The 23,001-nt window shown below is 41.5% G+C and overlaps 2 protein-coding genes across 11 annotated transcripts in view; both read right to left on the bottom strand.

Annotated features, from left to right (window-relative positions):
• Nucleotides 1-1,979, bottom strand: part of mccc2 (methylcrotonyl-CoA carboxylase subunit 2) — a 168,636-nt gene extending 166,657 nt beyond the window's left edge. The window contains exon 1 of the mRNA XM_070867814.1: nt 1,774-1,979. Within this exon, the coding sequence (XP_070723915.1) occupies nt 1,774-1,914 (141 nt within the window). The 5' untranslated portion in view covers nt 1,915-1,979. The remainder of the gene's footprint in view (nt 1-1,773) is intronic.
• Nucleotides 1,980-5,076: 3,097 nt separating this feature from the next.
• The window catches only part of LOC139267510 (transcription factor TFIIIB component B'' homolog), an 84,638-nt gene continuing 66,713 nt past the window's right edge, over nt 5,077-23,001 (bottom strand). For 8 of the 10 annotated variants that reach the window (XM_070885910.1, XM_070885909.1, XM_070885914.1 and 5 more), the window contains 4 exons: nt 22,270-22,425; nt 20,932-21,670; nt 13,135-13,387; nt 5,077-7,862 (listed from right to left, as the gene is read on the bottom strand). In XM_070885910.1, the coding sequence (XP_070742011.1) occupies nt 7,707-7,862; nt 13,135-13,387; nt 20,932-21,670; nt 22,270-22,425 (1,304 nt within the window). In that variant the 3' untranslated portion in view covers nt 5,077-7,706. Of the gene's footprint in view, nt 7,863-13,134; nt 13,388-15,514; nt 15,548-20,931; nt 21,671-22,269; nt 22,426-23,001 lie in introns of those variants that run through there. The other 2 variants (XM_070885915.1, XM_070885919.1) reach the window with 2 other exon arrangements.

Raw genomic sequence — 23,001 nt, 5'->3', positions numbered from 1 at the left:
ATGGAGCGTCCTCCTCCGTTTCGGCTGCCCTCAAAAGTTTGCCACCATCCTCTGTCTGCTCCACAATGACATACAAGCCGTAATCCTGACCAATGGATCCACCACAGACCCAATCCACATCCGGACCGGGGGGTCAAGCAGGGCTGTGTCATCGCACCAACATTCTTTTCGATCTTCCTTGCTGCAATGCTACATCTCACCCTCAGCAAGCTCCCCGCCGGAGTGGAGCTAAATTATAGAACAGATGGGAATCTGTTCAACCTCCGCCGCCTCCAGGCCAGATCCAAGGTCGTCCCATTCTCTGTCATTGAACTACAGTACACAGACGACGCTTGCATCTGTGCACACTCGGGAGGCCGAACTCCAAGCCATCATCAACATCTTCACCGAGGCATACAAGAGCATGGGCCTAAACATCCATAAGACAAAGGTCCTCTACCAATCTGATCCCACCACACAGCACTGCCCCCCGATCATCAAAATCCACAATGAGGCCTTGGACAACATGGACCATTTTCCATACCTCGGGAGTCTACTGTCAGCAAGAGCAGACATTGATGATGAGGTCCAACACCGCCTTCAGTGCGCCAGCACAGCCTTCGGTTGCCCGAGGAAGAGTTTTTTTTGAAGACCAGGACCTCAAATCCGGCACCAAGCTTATGGTCTACAGGGCAGTAGTGATACCCGCCCTCCTATATGCCTCCCTCCTCAAGATCCTGCAAAATCATTGGGAGGACAGACACAACGACGTCAGTGTTCTCGCTCAGGCCAACATCCCCAGCATCGAAGCATTGACCACCCTCGATCAGCTCTGTTGGGCGGGCCACATCGTCCGCATGCCCGACACGAGGCACCCAAAGCAAGCGCTCTATGCGGAGCTTTGACACAGCAAGTGAGCCCCAGGTGGGCAGAGGAAACATTTCAAGGACACTTTCAAAGCCACCTTGACAAAGTGCAACATCCCCACCGACTCCTGGGAATCCTTGGCCCAAGACTGCCCAAAGTAGAGGAAGAGCATCCGGGAGGGTGCTGAGCACCTCGAGTCCCATCGCTGAGAAGCAGAAACCAAACGTAGACAGCGGAAGGAGCGTGCGTCAACCCAGGCTCCCCGACCAATCTTTCCTTCAGCCACTGTCTGCCCCACCTGTGACAGAGACTGTAGGTCCCGCATTGGACTCCTCAGTCACCTGAGAACTCACTTTTAGAGTGGAAGAAGTCATCCTCGACTCCAAGGGACTGCCTATGGTGATGATAGTACCCTCACCTTTGAATCAGAAAGTTGTGGGTTCATGTCCCACTCCAGGTTATCCCCAGTGTCCTGGCCAATATTTGTCCCTCAATCAGCATGACAAGAACAGATTATCTGGTGATCATCACATTGCTGTTTGTGGGAGCTTGCGGTGCACAATTTGGCTGCTGCGTTTCTTACATTACAACAATTACTATACTCCAAAAAATACTATATTGGCTGTAATGCGCTTTGGAACATCCAGTGGTTGTGAAAGGACTTAAGAAAGGGTCACAGAAACATATGACCTAGACTTCTCCAAAGCGTTAAACATTTCACCAGTGTCACTGGTGATCATGCAACTTGTGCTCAGGTTATACTAGTGGTGTCACTCCGACTTATGCACTTCCTTTCTTGCAGAATTCAGAGGAGAACACTCTAGCCTTCAGGTGGAACCTGCTCAGTCTCCCCGCCATACTGTGAAGTTTGCACGGAGTATTGGGCTGACGTCTCCAGGCGAGTCCGGGGCTCCAGGCGCGGCCTACCTGGAAGAGCGCCGAGTTGCTCTCCGGCTCCGAGCCGACAGTCGCCACTTGGTCCCCGTGGTAACCGCGAGGCCGAGCGGCCGCCCAGGCGCACACTCGGGGGAGGGGCAGGCAGAGCCGCAGCTTTCGAGCGTGCAGCATCCTGGGGCCGGCCCGAGCTTCTGCAACCTCTGCTGTCGGGGCCTCCACCCCTCCCACTCCAGCAGCCAATTGAGTTACACTTGTGTTGGAACAACCCGCCCACATTCCGAGCAATCACACATTCAGCCTCTGAATTAAAATAAATAAACTAATTTGCAGCTATTTCTCCCATATATTGATTACTTAAGCTGCTGCAAAGAACCAGGATTTTAGAGGAAGGACAGAAAGTCGTTTTTCACAGAACACCTTTTGGAAAAATGTTTTGTTCACAAATGACACGTAAACACAATAGCCCGGAATTTGCAGTCAGCAGCGAAGCGAAGTTGTTCAGCACTGGCTCCGAAGTAAACTTCGCACAAAGATCTTACAATTGCTGGGTCAACAACTTTGGGTTTTCCAACATTCAATTCAAATCATCATCAGAGGCAGTCCCTCGAAATGAGGATGACTTGCTTCCACGCCAAAAAGGGATGAGTTCACAGGTGTTTCAATGAAGGACCTAATATTCCAGATCCCAAACTACATCTTGAAGGGTGGAAGATGCCTGTGTGTGGATTTTTTTAACATGTGGTGGCCGTTGCACACCAGCCACCACACGGGCTTGACGGAGCTAGGTCTTGGTCCAGTGGCAAGGATTACCCAAGACGACTGGAGACCAGCTCTGCTGCACAAGCCTAGTGCGCACACATATCACAGTGTGGGCTGGCCCGTGCTGCCCCTGGGCACTCGCCTCTTCTGGCCCGAACTCACGCCTCTCCTGGGCCCCGATCACATTCCTCTACATTCTTTCACCGCTCCTGATGTACCTGCCCACGCTCCAATCACCGACGTGGACCTTGATGACGTCCCTCTTCACTGCCATTGCCCACCTGCACCAGCTCGCGCTGTACCTTGAAGCGGTAAGCCGCCACGCTGCCTATGGCCGCCGCTCCTTTTATGGCCCCGATCGGCTGCTGATGGTCTCTCACAGGTTGGGGCCATCACACTGTCCAGGGGCCGCCGCTTGCCGCTCCTTTTATGACCATCAGCAGCAGGTCAAATCAACAACTGTTGTGGGGATCCCCTTGTGAGCGCTGCTGTGATGTCAACAGCCTGTCTAAGTAGCCAATCAAAATGTAGAATTCTCAGACAACACACTTGGAAGTGAATATGCTCTTAAAATTCTAACTTTTTAAAAATGTTAGAGCGCGCAAAACAAAGATTGGGGATCTCACATGAGGAAAAGGCAAACCTGAAATAAAGGCGAACATTAAAATTTTTATTGAAATGTATAAATTCCACACTGCACAAAATTAAAATTAGTTTTTCAGCAGTCTCAATTACTCCTAATCGCTTTGGATCTAACTTTTAGTGGGAAATTTAACAGCGTAATTCCTGCGGAAGAGCCAAAGTTTTCATCAGTTTCCCTGATTTGAGTGATTACACAGAATGCCGGCTCTGTCGGGGGGGAGGGGGTGGGGGGCGCGGGGGGCATCGCGCAGTCTGAATCAGAGCTGTGAGAGACAGACCGCAACTTCAGGATTTCCTACGAAATCCCGAAGTTGGTGTCAGTTTCAAAGACGGAATATCGGTGAAAGCTGCCAGTTCACCGACATCCGGACCACAAATTCCTGTCCATTGCTATTTACGCATAATAGGAAAATACACAAAAATGCTAGATCTTCCCATCCCTTCAAGGTTCTTTGGTGGTCACATTTGGTGTATTTTGTGTAGTTTCTGACACCTGTGTTTCCAAAGGATAATGACTTGAGAGAAGAACATTATTATAAATCCTGTAATCATTTAAGATCAATTCCCAGAAGCGTCCATTCATTTTCAAGCTGCCATTCTTCAACTGGGGAACAGAATTCTGCCTTGGCACACACACATTTTTGACATTCCAAAGAGCAGATGTGGTATCCATCTAAAAGAAGGGAGATCTTAGTGAGACTAAAACCACCTGGAGTCTTAATGCTATCAGTAAGCTCTGAAAATGGTTCTTGAAGTCACAAGCACATACATCTGATGAATTGGGAACCTGCGGCACAGCTCGATTTCTTTGAGGAATTGGTAACTGTTAAGGTACACCACATAATAGAGCTTGACTTCCAAAAGGCTTTTGACAAAGTTCCCCTCTGGAAAGCTATTAAACTCAAAGCGTTGTAGATTCAGGGTAAACACTGGGAAGGGATTAAAAATAACTGGTGAAGAGTAGGAAAAAAAAATATTCATTAGAGGATTATGTCAGAGTTGTGGGATTAGGTGGGTTGCTTCAGGGCTCAGTACCAGGGCCAGTATTGTCTCTAAATTACATAAATGCCTTGAATTCAAAAACTCAATGCAAAGTAGTCAAGTTTGCAAATGGTAGGAGAGGTAATGGAATTGGAAGAGTCAGCTCAGAAATTACAGAATGCATTGGACAAAATATATAAATATGCAGAAACAAAACAGATGACATTTAATGCGGACAAATATAAAGTGTTACATGCAAGAACTTTGGCATCTGCCTTATCTTAATAGGTCCAAAGGTCTAATGTCAGAAGCCAAACCTGGACTGTTTCATTACCAGAGCTAACAAATTAGCAAACTGGATTGAAAACCAAAAGCATGAAATAATGATAAATGAAAAAGCTATGTTGGAGGACATGGGTAGTTACGAGTGCACTTTCACAGGCCATTATGGGGATGTTCTGCAATTCACATTATTCATAAATTAAGTGGATGGGCTAAGGAATGGTAGCTGGATATTAATGAAGATATCAATGGTGTGTGTTATGCAGTGGAATAGGAAACATAAAACATACACAATGGTGGGATGCCCTTAACAATGATGGAAAAGCAAAAGATTGTTGATGTGCATTTACTAGAAGTATCCAGTCAACATGGAGCTCTTATCAAAAGTCTATTACATACTGAGATACATCTCAAAAAAATTGGATCAAGGCAAAACAAAGTATGTAGCTTTGATCACTGATAAGGTTACATTTACCATAACCATACTGTATTCACAAACAATCTTCAAGAGTTTGGAACAGCTCAAAAAGTTGTGAATGTTGGGTGACAAACATTGATGTTCACCTAGTTCTGGCATAAGAAAGGGCCTGGGTATATCATTAAATTTGGGTAATAACACTAAACCTCAGTAATATATTAAAGAGGAGACATAAACAGAGACATTATATAAGAATTTTTATTTACAGAATTTACAAGCAGCCCACAGATGAATCCATCTATGCAGTAATACTGTAATGTTTCTTCCAAACAAGGAAGATGCTGAAATGATATTGGAGTTAGTCATTTAGTAAATAACTACATACATATTTGCAACCAAGTGAACACAATACCACAATTATAATTTACATATATTCAGAGTGTGACTGACCCAGTTGCTTATTCAGGGGCAAACTAAATTTAAAATGTATTTTTGTACGTTGCCACGTGTACAGGTATTAGCATTACTTGTGAAGTTTTTCATAATTAACTCATTATTTGTTTCCTGTTTCTGAGTTTCTTAACACTTTGGCACTGCTCCCAACACTACATATTCAATTAACAGTCAGAATTTGCCACAGATCTTTCATGGAGCTTCTGATGCTCAAGTTGTTCCAGAGATTGATGACCAGGATGCAAGACAAAATGGTCAAGGTTGAAAGGCCGTTTCTTGTCTCCACCCTAGTTTGGCTGAAAAGCTACAACATTTATTACATACAAATATGAGATTCATCTACAACCAGAATTGGAACCTTGAGCCACAACATGAGATGTTGGTTTTAGAATGTGTTTCTTCCCACCCTTTGAGCCTTTTGATAGATCAAATGTGAGATAGTACTTTAAAAATAGTCTGTCCCATACATTAACATTCTATAGCATGGATTATAGCTGGGTCAGTTAACAGTGTAACAGGCTCACATTTTAATTTGTTCCAATTTCTTTGTCCCTCATTTCCCCCCATTTTAAGTCATTAAAAATATTAAACCCACCTGAGTAGGAATCTTAAATAATAATTCACATACAAAAAGTGAGATAAATTATCTGCAAATGTGATTATGAATGTCGCATTAAAAGACAGTCCGGTTAACAGCATATCCTATGTCCATAATGTTATTTAAAGGAACATATTGAACAGAATATTTTTTTTTAAATGCAAGTTTCAAAAGGAGTTTGAAAAAAAAATCAATTTAACCAAAACTAATTTCCTCATTTAACACGTATATGAAGATCTAAAAGTAATCTTTGTACATTTTATATGCAAATGTGTTGAAAGGACGCAAACACAAGTGCAGGTAATTTCACAAAAAGAAAACTTGCGTATCCCATTGTTGACATGAATGACATACAAATCTCAGTCCACTGCAACTTTACATTTAAATCAATCATTGAAAATATTAGAATTCAGCTATCAGTCAAGATGTCCATTTCACGTCCAAACTTGCATTTCTTTCAGATCAGTTGCTCAAATGTTCAGCAATCATACAGAAACTTTAAACGGAATGGCAACCTCAGGCAACACATTTTACATCCTTGAATCAGAGAAATAAATATTCTTGATGGACAAGGCACATTCTTCAAAGGACAAAAGAGGGAATGAAGAGAAAGGGTTTTAAAATTCAGAGATGCTAACCAAATTATGTGCAATCCTCATTTTAACACCAATGCTGTAAGTGGGGAAAGTCCAAGGATTTTGCAAATTCAACACAAGGCAATTTTCTAACTAAGGTCCTAAGTAACTTGTTTAAAACAAACCTTTGGAATCTGATACTATAATACTCAGCCACTTGTGTAATAATTTGTGCACAAACATACCCAGCCCCTACACCACTTCACTCCCCCAATAAAATTTGCATCCAAGAACTGAAAACTCACTGCACTTCTATCTGACAGTTTAAATGCCAATGAATTACTTCATTAATACAGTTTACCCTTTTCAATTAGACTATCTACATTTGTATTTTTTTCTGTAACTGTTGGGTTTTTTTTTTGCTTGCCACTATTTATTGCTTCAATGTGATGTATTTAAAATTCATCTTCACAAAAAATATCCCATTCAAATAATTTTTCTTTAGGAAAAAATGTCCGCTGAATGCAATTGTCAAAATATATCATAATCCATTTGTATTTTGGATTCAAGATTCCATATTTATGAACTGATCCTGATTAATTACTTAGATGTTAAAGTGCAATACTTTGAAGTTGTAGTTTATACATGTGTTCTGTTCATTGAAAGTAAATACCAAATTGTGGGTTCATGAAATAAGCAGGAACATGGGTATACACACATCTGGTATGCCCCTTCCTGTAAAAAAAATACATCAATCAAAATGAAAATCAAGCTGCCCACTTTCAAGTGTGCGTTCCAATTAGGCAAATTCATCCTTTATAACAAAGGAGTCGTTTAGATTCAAGCAGAAGTGTATTGAAGATTCTTCAATATTGTACACAACTGCTGAGTTGCACAGATGAACAATTTATTGTACAGTTATTGAATTTATAATATATTGAGAATGGTAAAACAGCAGTTATTTTTAATGATTGAAGTTGATAAGAAAAACCTTGTTATGATAAATTGTCCTGTAAAATCTTGATATTTGCTACCAAGAAAGGCTAATATTGTAACGTGGTTGCCCACCATTTTCTGTCTACTAAAGTATTTTTATAGATCTCAGTGCAAAAAAAATCCAGTAAAAGCAAATAGGGTCTGTACATATCGATACATCATTTTCCCCCAATGCTGTGATTAAGCCATGAACTAATCACATTATTCTGTGATGTACCAGCACCAATTAAATATGCAGCTTCACAGCTATCTTTCTTCTTCATTCTTGCTCATCCACTTCTGTGAAGATGTCACTGAAGAAATATTCAGCAACTCTTGTTGGCAGCGTCTGTTCTGTGTCCAGTTCCACTGCACAGCAGGCCTCTTCTGTATAAGACTCTGACTGCCAACTCTGCAATGATGAGCTAGAGATCATCTGCAGAGAGATGTGGATATAAGTAATGACATATGTTGCATTCCAAATTGACCTCTTTACTAGAAATGCTGATGAACTTGAGAGAGTGCATGTTTACAGCATAGTGCAAAGTATAGTGGTGTACAAACATGTTCCCTCACAGACACAATTTCCTCACATGCAAAGCTGATCTGAATCAGACCAACAGGAAAACACGAAGTGAAGGCTTGTCATTTCCCAAGCCGAGAGGCTGCATTTACAATAAAGGATCAATCACCCCAGACTTCTTTGATGCAAGTCTTAGCAATTGGCAGAGGCAGATGCAAAATCGCCTGCTCACCCACACATCGGGGGATTGACACCACGAGGTTGAAATACAACTTTCAAACGTGGGAATTGAGGCGCGAGATTCTTAATACTTTAGTTAGCTTGATCTGGAGAGGATTTCCTGTTTAGTAGCTATCCTGGACTGGGTTCACAACTGGAAAGGGAATGGAGAAATATGCTGGTGAGAAAATAGGGCACTGCTAGTCCAGTTACTTCCAAGCATTTTAACCAAGCTTTGAATCAAGCTCCTATACTAAACATACTATTAAACCACCAGCTTTCAGCATGCTAGTATAGTTGTTAAAAAATAATGTTAAAACAGTAAGTTAATTTCAAGTTAAGCATTACTAAAACCACTAAGCAGTAGGGTGGAAGACTTGTGGCAGCCATATTTTCTCATGACTAAAAATGTAGTCATTTGATTCTGTCAAGGATATGCATCACTCCATTCAGAATAAATGTAATTAATGGTCCCCCACTGAATAGTTTGCTCCCTATTGCCACTTTAAACAAGGTGCTGCACCTGAACCAACATTAGAATCGTAAGGAAAATGTAAACTTAAAAGTTCATGCATATTTAAAGTTAAAAGTTGGTTTGAAATAAGCCTGCAACATCCAATATATTTATGTTTACTGTGTGAGAGAGTAGCTGGAGAAAAAATTCCAATCAAGGAATCAAATTAAAGCTCTTAGATCAAGAAAAAAAACCTTACAATCCGAGATGTCAAACAAATAAAAATGTTACTTATATAATTGGCAAGAAACCAATGATTTATTGTTGGTTACAGGGGTATAAGGAGACTTATAGGGAGTAATTAAACATGCAACACTCGTGCAGTGCAAAGCACCTTAAACAATATTATGTTTTTGTTCCCCTTCTGCCCCCCCCAAAAAAAAAACTGGCTTACACTATAAGAACATAAGAAGTAGGAACAGAGTAGGCCATACGGCCCCTCGAGCTGCTCCGCCATTCAATAAAATCATGGCTGATCTGATCATGGACTCAGCTCCACTTCCCCGCCCGTTCCCCATAACCCCTTATCGCTCAAGAAACTGTCTATTTCTGTCTTAAATTTATTCAATGTCCCAGCTTCCTCAACTCTCCAAGACAGAAAATTCCACAGATTTACAACCCTCAGAGAAGAAATTCCTCCTCATCTCTGTTTCAAAATGGGCGGCCCCTTATTCTAAGATCATGCCCTCTAGTTCTAGCCTCCCCTATCAGTGGAAACATCCTCCCTGCATCCACCTTGTCAAGCCCCCTCATAATCTTTTACAGTTCAATAAGATCACCTCTCATTCTTCTGAACTCCAATGAATAGAGGCCCAACCTACTCAACCTTTCCTCATAAGTCAACCCCCTCATCCCCAGAATCAACCTAGTGAACCTCTGAACTACCTCCAAAGCAAGAATATCCGTTCGTAAATATGGAAACCAAAACTGCATGCAGTATTCCAGGTGTGGCCTCACCAATACCTTGTATAACTGTAGCAAGACTTCCTTGCTTTTATACTCCATCCCCTTTGCAATAAATGCCAAGATACCATTGGCCTTCCTGATCACTTGCTGTACCTGCATACTATCCTTTTGTGCTTCATGCACAAGTACCCCCGGTCCCGCTTTACTGCAGCACTTTGCAATCTTATTCCATTTAAATAATAACTTGCTCCTTGATTTTTTTCTGCCAAAGTGCATGACGTCACACTTTCCAACATTATACTCCATCTGCCAGATTTTTGCCCCACTCACTTAACCTGTCTATGTCCTTTTGGAGATTTTTTGTGTCCTCCTCACACATTGCTTTTCCTCCCATCTTTGTATTGTCAGCAAACTTGGCTACATTACACTCAGTCCCTTCTTCCAAGTCGTTAATATAAATTGTAAATAGTTGGGGTCCCAGCACTGATCCCTGCGGCACCTCACTAGTTACTGGTTGCCAACCAGAGAATGAACCATTTATCCCGACTCTCTGTTCTCAGTTAATTAGCCAATCCTCTATCCATGCTAATATATTACCCCCAACCCCGTGAACTTTTATTTTGTACAGTAACCTTTTATGTGGCACCTTGTCAAATGCCTTCTGGAAGTCCAAATGCACCACATCCACTGGTTCCCCTTTATCCACCCTGTTTGTTACATCCTCAAAGAACTCCAGAAAATTTGTCAAACATGACTTCCCCTTCATAAATCCATGCTGACTCTGCCTGACTGAATTTTGCTTATCCAAATGTCCTGCTATTGCTTCTTTAGTAATGGACTCCAACATTTTCCCAACCACAGATGTTAGGTTAACTGGTCTATAGTTTCCTGCTTTTTGTCTGCATCCTTTTTTAAATAGGGGTGCTACATTTGCAGTTTTCCAATCTGCTGGGACCTCCCCAGAATCCAGGGAAATTTGGTAAATTACAATCAATGCATCCACAATCCCTGCCACTACTTCTCTTAAGACCCTAGGATGCAAACCATCAGGTCCAGGGGATTTATCTGCCTTTAGTCCCATTATCTTACTGAGTACCACCTCCTTAGTGATTGTGATTGTGTGAAGTTCTTCCCCCCTATAGCCCCTTGACTATCCACTATTGGAATATTGTTAGTGTCCTCTACCGTAACATTTAATTATCACATGGATGAACTTCAGCAATTGTACATCCCTGTCTGGAGTAAAAATAAAACTGGGAAGGTGGCTCAACCATGGCTAACAAGGGAAATTAATGATAGTGTTAAAACCAAGGAAGAGGCATATAAATTGGCTAGAAAAAGCAACAAACCTGAGAATTGGGAGGAATTTAGAATTCAACAGAGGAGGACTAAGGGTTTAATTAAGAAAGGGAAAATAGAGTACGAGAGGAAGCTTGCAGGGAACATAAAAACTGACTGCAAAAGCTCCTATAAATATGTGAAGAGAAAAAGATTAGTAAAGAGAAACATTAGTAAAGTAAAGCAGTCGGATTCAGGTGAATTTATAATGGGGAACAAAGAAATGGCAGACCAATTGAACCAATACTTCGGTTCTGTCTTCACAAAGGAAGATACAAATAACCTTCCGAATGTACTAGGGGACAGTGGGTCTAGTGAGAATGAGGAACTGAAAGATATCCTTATTAGGCGGGAAATTGTGTTATGGAAATTGATGGGATTAAAGGTCGATAAATCCCAGGGTCCTGATAGTCTGCATCCCAGAGTACATAAGGAAGTGGCCCTAGAAATAGTGGATGCATTGGTGATCATTTTCCAACAATCTATCAACTCTGGATCAGTTCCTATGGACTGGAGGGTAGCTAATGTAACACCACTTTTTAAAAAAGGAGGGAGAGAGAAAGTGGGTAATTATAGACCGGTTAGCCTGACATCAGTAGTGGGGAAAATGTTGGAATCAATCATTACGGATGAAATAGCAGCCCATTTGGAAAGCTGTGACAGGATCGGACCGAGTCAGCATGGATTTATGAAAGGGAAATCATGCTGGACAAATCTTCTGGAATTTTTTGAGGATGTAACTAGTAGAGTGGACAAGGGAGAACCAGTGGATGTGGTGTATTTGGACTTTCAAAAGGCTTTTGACAAGGTCCTGCACAAGAGATTGGTGTACAAAATCAAAGCGTATGTGACGTGGATAGAGAACGTGGAAATGTATTGACGTGGATAGAGAACTGGTTGGCAGACAGGAAGCAGAGAGTAGGGATAAACGGGTCCTTTTCAGAATGGCAGGCAGTTACTAGTGGGGTGCCGCAAGGCTCAGTTCTGGGATCCCAGCTCTTTACAATATATAACGATTTGGATGAAGGAAGAGAGTGTAATATCTCCAAGTTTACGGATGACACTAAATTGGCTGGCGGTGTGAGCTGTGAGGAGGATGCCAAGAGGCTGCAGGGTGACTTGGACAGATTAGGTGAGTGGGCAAATAGATGGCAGATGCAGTATAATGTGGATAAATGTGAGGTTATCCATTTTGGGGGAAAAAACACGAAGGCAGAATATTATCTGAATGGCGGCAGACTAGAAAAAGTGGAGGTGCAACGAGACCTGGGTGTCATGGTTCATCAGTCACTGTAAGTGGGCACGCAGGTACAGCAGGCGGTAAAGAAGGCAAATGGTATGTTGGCCTTCATAGCTAGGGGATTTGAATATAGGAGCAGGGAGGTCTTGCTGCAGTTGTACAGGGCCTTAGTGAGGCCTCACCTGGAATATTGTGTTCAGTTTTGATCTCCTAGTCTGAGGAAGGACAAGGAAGGTTCACCAGACTGATTCCAGGGATGGCTGGGCTGTCATATGAGGAGAGACTGGATCAACTGGGCCTTTATTCTGGCGTTTAGAAGGATGAGAGGGGATCTCATAGAAACATATAAGATTCTGACGGGACTGGACAGGTTAGATGCGGGAAGAATGTTCTCGATGTTGGGGAAGTCCAGAACCAGGGGACATAGTCTTAGGATAAGGGGTAGGCCATTTAGGACTGAGATGAGGAGAAACTTCTTCACTCAGAGAGTTGTTAACCTGTGGAATTCCCTGCCGCAGAGAGTTGTTGATGCCAGTTCATTGGATATATTCAAGAGGGAGTTAGATATGGCCCTTATGGTTAAGGGGATCAAGGGGTATGGAGAGAAAGCAGGAAAGGGGTACTGAAGGAATGATCAGCCTATCTTATTGAATGGTGGTGCAGGCTCGAAGGGCCGAATGGCCTACTCCTGCACCTATTTTCTATGTTTCTATGCACGACTGATACAAAATATTTGTTCAGAGTTTCTGCCATCTCCATGTACCCCATTACTAGTTCCCCGGTCTCGTCCTCTAAGGGACCAACATTTACTTTAGCCACTTTTTTCCTTTTTATGTACCTATAGAAACTCTTGCTTTCTATAGCAAACAGAAGGTAAACAAATGAAGATTAATTATTTTGTTAATATTAACAAACCCATCTAAACAGCCCAGGGGGGAAAGAAGTTAAAAATTAGAATGGTAACTTACTTTAGTTGGGGCATTTCTGGTGTCGGGATGGCTCCCATCTGCCATTTCACATGATTTCCGTTTTGCAGGAGGAGAACTGCTTGCATTTGTTTCTTCAGCATCTTCCCCAGATGGGATCGACCTTTTTCCAGCAAACCTTGGGAGATTCATACGGGACTTCTGAAATTTCGTCCTTTGAGGTTTCATTTCACTGTCACTCTCAGAGAACTTTTTAGCTATAAAGGATAAAAATCCTCGAGGTTTACGCCCTGACCTGTTAAAACCAGAAAGTTCATTTTTTTGATTATGGATGAATGGTTTGATCTCTTTCATTGTATTGTGGGAGGACAGCATTAGATAAACATTGTACATTCAGATTTCTGTTTTCATGCTAATTACAAATATTGCTATAAAGTAAAATGCCTACATTTAAATAAAACTTTGTACTTAATCAATCTTTTTTTTAATAAAAGATGTCAGCAGTTAAAAGTTAAGATTCAAATTAAAAACCTTAGAGTTACATTTCCAGACCAGTTAAAAAATTTGCTAATATAATTCAGTAATTGACAGGATAGAGAATACATTTTTGTCTCCAAATGAGAAACCGTATTAAAGGCTTGAATGATCTATGGGGCACCTTGAAAATTTTACTAAGCCCATAACCTTCATTAATATAAACAAATTAGGTCTATGGAGCAAAATTTACCATGGACTAGAGTTCGAGGCCTTTAAACATTAAAGTGAAAATCTTTTCTCTCCCTCATTACTCATCTCCATGCCAATTCCAGCATTTCTAGACCATGACTTTCCACTGTGCCATCCATAATCTTTCACAAAAACATGAAGCAAAATAGCAATTTAGTCTGTAGATAAAACTTTTTTAACCAATATGCCTAGAAACAAAGATGACAGACATTTTCCTGTTTTAGTGGCCTTGACCGGTACACAAGAGGAAGATTATATGGTATGTAATTTTTGGTGAAAATGATTAATCAGAGATTAATGACTTAAGTAAGGAGTCATTGGAGAATCACAAGGGTATCAAATGGGGTATCCCATGGTCAGTCTTGGAGAGCCTTGCTACTTTTAATAAAGATTGCAAAGTGCCACAGTACAGCGGGACCTGGGGGTACTTGTACATGAAACACAAAAGGTTAGTATGCAGGTACAGCAAGTGATCAGGAAGGCCAATGGTATCTTGGCCTTTATTGCAAAGAGGATGGAGTATAAAAGCAGGGAAGTCTTATTACAGCTATATAAGGTATTGGTGAGGCCACACCTGGAATACTGCGTGCAGTTTTGGTTTCCATATTTACGAACGGATATACTTGCAGTTCAGAGAAGGTTCACTAGGTTGATTCCGGGGAGGGGTTGACTTATGAGGAAAGGTTGAGCAGGTTGGGCCTCTATTCATTGGCATTCAGAAGAATGAGAGGTGATAAGATTATGAGGGGGCTTGACGAGGTGGATGCAGAGAGGATGTTTCCACTGATGGGAAGACTAGAACTACGCACGATCTTAGAATAAGGGGCCGCCCATTTAAAACAGAGACGAGGAGAAATTGCTTCTCTGAGGATTGTAAATCTGTAGAATTCGCTGCCTCAGAGAGATGTGGAAGCTGGGACATTGAATACATTTAAGTCAGAAATAGACAGTTTCTTAAACGATAAGGGGATATGGGGTTATGGGGAGTGGGCAGGGAAGTGGAGCTGAGTTCATGATCAGATCAGCCATGATTTTATTGAATGGCGGAGCAGGCTCGAGGGGCCATATGGCCTACTCCTGTTCCTATTTCTTATATTCTTATGTTAATAAAGTCTAGCAGATCTCTCGTGGTGTTGCTCATGTTAAATCAAAGGATGTGCTCTTTATAATAGTTCAGTCCTTATACAATATAAAACAAAATGTATTATTCTGCTGCTTGCTGGAGTTTTGTCCTTTTAAAGCCACACGGCCTAATTGTTGTAAACATACACCCCCAAGGTCAATTACAGACAAAATCCTTTTAGGTAAATTTTGGGGTCAATAAGAAGACAATTGTTTGTCTGTATTGGTAGCTGGTTGAATATAAATCTCAGACTTTATCAAAATGAAACAATAGTTTTTTTTTAAAAACACTGCTTTGTATCTGGAGCAAGAATGCAACAGTCTGAACACTGACTGTTGAACCAGTGCTTGGCTGCAGTTAAAAAAAAGCAAAGGCGGCGTGACACTTCTTTATCAGAGGGTCTGACTACAAACTGAAAGTATAGTTTGCTGTACAGGCACTGGTCAAATCATACTGTGTTCAGATCTGATAACTTAATCATAGGAGAGATATTACAGCCCTTGAAAAGATACATACACAAGCAATAAAGATGATTCCAGATAACAAGCATTTAAGTTGTGAGGAAACTTTAAGGAAGCTGCCATGTCTTCTTAGCCTTAGAAGGAACTTGAAAAAAAGGAAGCAGATAAAAAGCAGGAAACTAGACCAGTTATCCTAACATCTGTCGTTGGGAAAATGCTGGAGTCCATTATTAAGGAAGCAGTAGTAGGACATTTGGAAAATAATTCAATCAAGCAGCGTCAGCATGGTTTAATGAAAGGGAAATCATGTTTGACAAATTTGCTGGAGTTCTTTGAGGATGTAACGAAGAGGGTGGATAAGGGGGAACCAGTAGATGTGGTGTATTTGGATTTCCAGAAGGCATTCGATAAGGTGCCACATAAAAGGTTACTGCACAAGATAAAAGTTCACGGGGTTGGGGTAATATATTAGCATGGATAGAGGATTGGCTAACTAACAGAAAACACGAGAGTCGGGATAAATGGGTCATTTTCCAGTTGGCAAACAGTGACTAGTGGGGGTGCGACAGGGATCAGGGCTGGGTCCTCAACTATTTACAATTTATATTAATGACTTGGATGAAGGGACCAAGTGTAATGTAGCCAAGTTTGCTGATGATACAAAGATGGGTGGGAAAGCAAATTGAGGAGGATACAAAATCTGCAAAGGGATATAGACAGGCTAAGTGAGTGGGCAAAAATTAGGCAGATGGAATATAATGTGGGAAAATGTGAGGTTATCCACTATGGCAGAAAAAATAGAAAAGCAAATTATAATTTAAATGGAGAAAAATTGCAAAGTGCTGCAGTACAAAGGGTCCTTGTGCATGAAACACAAAAAGTTTGTATGCAGGTGTAGAAAGTAATCAGGAAGGCAAATGGAATGTTGGCCTTTATTGCAAGGGGATAGAATATAAAAGCAGAGAAGTCCTGCTACAACTGTACAGGGTATTGGTGAGGCCACATCTAGAGTACTTGTCCAGTTTTGGTCACCGTATTTAAGGAAGGATATACTTGCATTGGAGGCTGTTCAGAGAAGGTTTCTTCTCTCAGAAGGCTGTAAATCCATGGAATTCTCTGCCCCAGAGAGTTGCGGAGGCTGGGTCATTGAATATATTTAAGGCAGAGATAGACAGATTTTTGAGCCTAATGGAATAAAGGGTTATGGGCAGAGAAGTGGAGCTGAGTCCATCAGATCAGCCATGATCTTATTAAATGGCGGAGCAGGCTCAAGGGGCCAGGTGGCCTACTCATGCTATTTCTTATGTTCTTATGACTCAGGCAGTGTTCACTATGGAAAGGAATACAACTTAAAAATTAGGAAGTCAGGAAGAACCTTTTTTTCTCAAAACTCCTACACTAATAAATTGGCAACATAAACTCCCAAAAGGTTAATGAAACTGGTAGAATAAGGTACAGATAATCAAGAGGTAGCTATGTTGTTCTTCACCAATGAGGTCACAAAGGGTGTTACAATCATTACCCTTTTTCAAAAATCAACATCTAGAAATAATTTATCAATAAACTTTTGGAATTCTTTAATGAAACATTAGCTGATGATACTACTGGAGAAACTATCTGGGTGAAAATACTAAACCTAAAAATGAGCTGAATTAAAACAAATGATTATGGTAGCACCCGATTAATAGTTCTGTCTTTACTGATGTAAACTTAGCTTCTTCACGCTGTGGGCTTCACTAACTCATAACCAAGGATATTAACACTAACTATTTATTTCTGGCAGGGATGGGAACAATTTTGGAATTTTGTTGTGCTCAAGGTATGGGATGTCAAAGCTGGGAATGGAGCTTGCTTTTCTACTTTGCCATATAGTGTTCACATCAAGTACTCAGAGTAAATACAGAACTCATCATTTAAACAAAAATTGTGGGACATTGGAACCAGTTCTGGGGGAGATGGGACCAGTACAAACCGGACGGTCTGCATCTGGGCAGGACCGGAACCGATGTCCTAGGCGGAGTGTTTGCTAGTGCTGTTGGGGAGGGTTTAAACTAATATGGCAGGGGGATGGGAACCTATGCAGGGAGGGAGAGGGAAGTAAAAAGGGGGCAGAAGCAAAAGGTAGGAAGGAGAAAACTAAGAGTGGAGGGCAGATAAATCAAGAGCAAAAATCAAAAAGGGCCACATTACAACATCATTCTAAAAGGACAAAGAGTGTTAAAAAAAAAACAAGCCTGAAGGCTCGGAGTCTCAATGCTAGGAGCATTCGTAATAAGGTGGATGAATTAACTGTGCAGATAGCTGTTAAGGATATGATGTAATTGGGATTACGGAGACATGGCTCCAGGGTAACCAAGGCTGGGAACTCAACATCTAGGGGTATTCAATATTCAGGAAGGATAGACAGAAAGGAAAAGGAGGTGGGGTAGCGTTACTGGTTAAAGAGGAGATTAACGCAATAGTAAGGAAGGACATTAGCTTGGATGATGTGGAATCTATATGGGTAGAGCTGCGAAACGCCAAAGAGCACAAAACTTTAGTGGGAGTTGTGCACAGACCACCAAACAGTAGTAGTGAGGTTGGGGATGGCATCAAACAGGAAATTAGGGATGCGTGCAATAAAGGTACAGCAGTCATCATGGGTGACTTTAATCTACATATAGATTGGGCTAAACAAACTGGTAGCAATACTGTGGAGGAGGATTTCCTGGAGTGTATAAGGGATGGTTTTCTAGACCAATATATAGAGAGCAGGCCATCCTCGACTGGGTCTTGTGTAATGAGAGAGGATTAATTAGCAATCTTGTCATGCGAGGCCCCTTGGGGAAGAGTGACCATAATATGGTAGAATTCTTCCTTAAGATCGAGAGTGACACAGTTAATTCTGAGACTAGGGTCCTGAACTTAAAGAAAGGTAACTTCGATGGTATGAGACGTGAATTGGCTAGAATAGTCTGGCGAATGATACTTAAATGGTTTACACTAGATAGGCAATGGCAGACATTTAAAGATCACATGAATGAACTACAACAATTGTACATCCCTGTCTGGTGTAAAAATAAAATGGGGAAGGTGGCTCAACCGTGGCTAACAAGGGAAGTTAGGGAAAGTGTTTAATTCAAGAAAGAGACATATAAATTGGACAGAAAAAGCAGCAAACCTGAGGACTGGGAGAAATTTAGAATTCAGCAGAGGAGGACTAAGGATTTAATTAGGAGGGGAAAAATAGAGAATGAGAATAAGCTTGCAGGGAACATAAAAACTGACTGCAAAAGCTTCTATAGACATGTGAAGAGAAAAAAATTAGTGAAGACTAATGTAGGTCCCTTGCAGTCAGAATCAGGTGAATTCATAATGGGGAACAAGGAAATGGCAGACCAATTGAAAAAATACTTTGGTTCTGTCTTCACTAAGGAAGACACAAATAACCTCCTGAAAATACTAGGGATCGAGGGTCTAGCGAGGAGGAGGAGGAGGAGAAACTGAGGGAAATACTTATTAGTCAGGAAATGGTGTTAGGGAAATTGATGGGATTGAAGGCCAATAAATCCCCAGGATCTGATAGTCTGCATCCCAGAGTACTTAAGGAAGTGGCCCTTGAAATAATAGATGCATTGGTGGCCATTTTCCAACCTTCCATGGACTCTGGATTAATTCCTATGGATTGGAGAGTAGCTAATATAACCCCACTGTTTAAAAAAGGAGGGAGAGAGAAAACAGGGAATAATAGATCGGTTAGCCTGACATCGGTAGTGGGGAAAATGCTGGAATCAGTTATTAAAGATGTAATAGCAGCGCATTTGGAAAGCAGTGACAGGATCGGTCCAAGTCAGCATAAATTTATGAAAGGGAAATCATGCTTGACAAATCTAGAATTTTTTGAGGATGCAACTAGTAGAGTGGATAAGGGAGAACCAGTGGATGTGGTGAATTTGGACTTTCAAAAGGCTTTTGACAAGGTCCCATACAAAAGATTAGTGTGCAAAATTAAGGCACATGGGATTGGGGGTAATGTATTGACGTGGATAGAGAACTGGTTGGCAGACAGGAAGCAAAGAGTGGGAATAAACGGGTCCTTTTCAGAATGGCAGGCAGTGACTAGTGGGGTGCCGCAGGGTTCAGTGCTGGGACCCCAGCTATTTACAATATATATTAATAATTTAAATGAAGGAATTGAATGTAATATCTCCAAGTTTGCAGATGACACAAAGCTGGGTGGCAGTGTGAGGAGGATGCAAAGAGGCTGCAGGATGACTTGAACAGATTAGGTGAGTGGGCAAATGCATGGCAGATGCAGCATAATGTGGATAAATGTGAGGTTATCCACTTAGGTGGCAAAAACAGGAAGGCAGATTATTATCTGAATGGTGACAGATTAGGAAAAAACATAGAAACATAGAAAATAGGTGCAGGAGTAGGCCATTCGACCCTTCTAGCCTGCACCGCCATTCAATGAGTTCATGGCTGAACATGCAACTTCAGTACCCCATTCCTGCTTTCTCACCATACCCCTTGATTCCCCTAGTAATAGAAACATAAAAGGGGAGGTGCAACGAGATCTGGGTGTCATGGTACATCAGTCACTGAAAGTAGGCATGCAGGTACAGCAGGCAGTAAAGAAAACAAATGGTATGTTGGCCTTCATAGCGAGAGGATTTGAGTATAGGAGCAAGGAGGTCTTACTGCAGTTGTACAGGGCCTTGGTGAGACAACACCTTGAATATTGTGTGCAATTTTGGTCTCCTAATCTGAGCTATTGAGGGAGTGCAGCGAAGGTTCACCAGACTGATTCCCGGGATGGCAGGACTGTCATATGAAGAAAGACTTGATCGACTATATTCACTGGAATTTAGAAGAATGCGAGGGGATCGCATAGAAACATATAAAATTCTGACGGATTGGACAGGTTAGATGCAGGAAGAATGTTCCTGATGTTGAGGAAGTCCAGAACCAGGGGTCACAGTTTAAAGATAGGGGTAAGCCATTTAGGACCGAGATGAGGAGAAACTTGTTCACCCAGAGAATTGTGAACCTGTGGAATTCTCTACTGCAGAAAGTTGTTGAGTCCAGTTCATTGGATATATTCAAAAGGGAGTTAGATGTGGCCCTTACGGTTAAAGGGATCAGCGGGTATGGAGAGAAGGCAGAAGTGGGGTACTGAAGTTGCATGCTCAACCAGGATCATATTGAATGGTGGTGCAGGCTCGAAGGGCCGAATGGCCTGCTCCTGCACCTATTTTCTATGTTTAAGAACTAAAGGGTCAAAATCTCTGCTAACTTCAATGAAAAATTAGAAATACAACTTTTAATCTCACTTCTACATTCTGATGAAAATAGGGAGGATGAGAATTTTTAACTAAGTGAGTGAAAGATATATACAATGGAAAGTTGTACAGGTGTTCATGAGATAATAGGAGTCTGAAACTGTTCTTTGAATGTGTCAGAAGGGGTAACCACTGATGTATATATTTCTTAACTGAGGGGATTTTTAAACCAGCTCTCATGCAAATTGTATTTTCCCAATTTTACCTTGTTAGACTTGTACTAGAGGTTGGAGCTGAATTTTGTGTACTCATTTCAGATTGTTCTGCTGCTGTGCCCGCTTCCGCACCTGCTGCTGTGCCTGCTTCCGCACCTGCTGCTGTGCCTGCTTCCGCACCTGCTGCTGTGCCCGCTTCCGCACCTGCTGCTGTGCCTGCTTCCGCACCTGCTGCTGTGCCTGCTTCCGCACCTGCTGCTGTGCCTGCTTCCGCACCTGCTGCTGTGCCCGCTTCTGCACCTGCTGCTGTGCCTGCTTCCGCACCTGCTGCTGTGCCCGCTTCTGCACCTGCTGCTGTGCCTGCTTCCGCACCTGCTGCTGTGCCCGCTTCCGCACCTGCTGCTGTGCCCGCTTCCGCACCTGCTGCTGTGCCCGCTTCTGCACCTGCTGCTGTGCCTGCTTCCGCACCTGCTGCTGTGCCCGCTTCCGCACCTGCTGCCAAAGTCTCTGTAGAGGAATGAACTGATTCAGTGGCAGCTGCTGTCTCTTCTGCATCAGTTTGACTGTGGTTATGGTACACAGATCCTGGCTCCTGTTGTGCAAAGTTCATATCAACTGATGAATGAAATGTTGGTTCAGCGTATAAACTTTTTTCAGAAAACCGAGGAGAAGGTGCATTTCTTGGTGTTCTTAAAAGTTTCAGCGTGTTTTTGTTTCCAGCTGAGAGACTGGTCTCAGAAATGGAAGTAGCTCTCTTTGTTGAAACATTGGGTTTCACAGTGAGTTTACCTAGAAAGCACAAAGATCCAAGTTAGAATAAACTAGAAGAGAATCGCATTTTTAAATAGATGATTGAAAACACAAGGACTGTACATCCTAAACGGTGCAGAATATCACATAACTACTTCACAATAGTAAATGTGTTCAAAATCATAAAATTAATTATTGATGCACTCTGAAGGTAGAAATCAGTAAATCTTGAGTGATATAGGCAGCTATGCTGGAGTTGTTCAAGCTATCAAATAGCTGAGACTGTAAAAAAAAAACAAAGATAACAGACCAGGTTCAGTCTCTAAACAGACTGATCTCATTAATGCTGGTAGTTATCAGGAGCTTGACACTCTCAGAAAGTTTTCTTATTTCAAGATTTTTTTTTGTTGAGAAGGGTGGAACTAAGTAGAGTAGATATAATAATAAGAATGAATGGATATAGAGTGTGGTTCTCCAACTGTTCAACATAACCCAGATGAAGACTGTCCTTAACTATATAATGTTGCTTAATTTACAGCTCAAGTACTACAAATGAGTTATGTAAACCCATTTCTGTAAAAGTGTTCACTATGCAGAAATACCATGAAAGTAATTCACTGTGAAATTTAGCCAAGTACCTCTCCTTCTCCGTGTTGCAGACTTGTTAACTACTTCAGCAGATACAGAACACATCTCAGTTGCTTTTTCAACAGGAACAGGATCTACTACATTATCCAAAGGAGTAGATGTGACACTTTCAGTGGATTCTGATGAAAGATTCATTTGAGCAACATCTTTGAGAAACAAATCAGAACACTTTCAAAATAGGTCATATTTAGTTAAGCATAAATATGGGCTCAGGCAATCTTGAACCGAGAGTGTCTGCACAGTTTGGAAGTTAACACTTTAAAACTATGGTGATAAACATAGTGAGGTAGAATTTCAGTTTGGGTGCAATCAGCAAACTGGGTGCAAATTGTGCTTGAATTTGCGCTGTTTTTCTAAGTGAAGTTATGGTTCAAGTTTCTGCCAAAACTCATTTGCATAATCATAAACGTAAACTCTTCCATGAACCAGCGCCATCGGTCAGCGTAATAGAAGGCAATTATTTATTTTTCTTTGCACTAAAAGATATCCATTAATGTACTGAAGAGTGGTAACTTGGTGCAGTATTATTAATACAGCTGAAAATGGGTTTATAGCATTTTTAATAAGAGTGTTGAGTCCCCTACCTGTGAGCAACCTGATTTTAAATGACTGAAAGAAACTACACTGCACCATTTACTAGTTTCATTTGTGTACTATAGTCAGTTTCTTAGTAAATTAAATATTTTTTTAAATATTTAAAAACTTTTAAAAAGTACCTATTA

Source organism: Pristiophorus japonicus, chromosome 1, assembly GCF_044704955.1.
Source record: "Pristiophorus japonicus isolate sPriJap1 chromosome 1, sPriJap1.hap1, whole genome shotgun sequence".
In the NCBI taxonomy this organism is placed as follows: Eukaryota; Metazoa; Chordata; class Chondrichthyes; family Pristiophoridae; genus Pristiophorus; species Pristiophorus japonicus.
The sequence above is the reverse complement of the archived record's forward strand: the minus strand, read 5'-3'. Positions and strand labels throughout refer to the sequence as shown.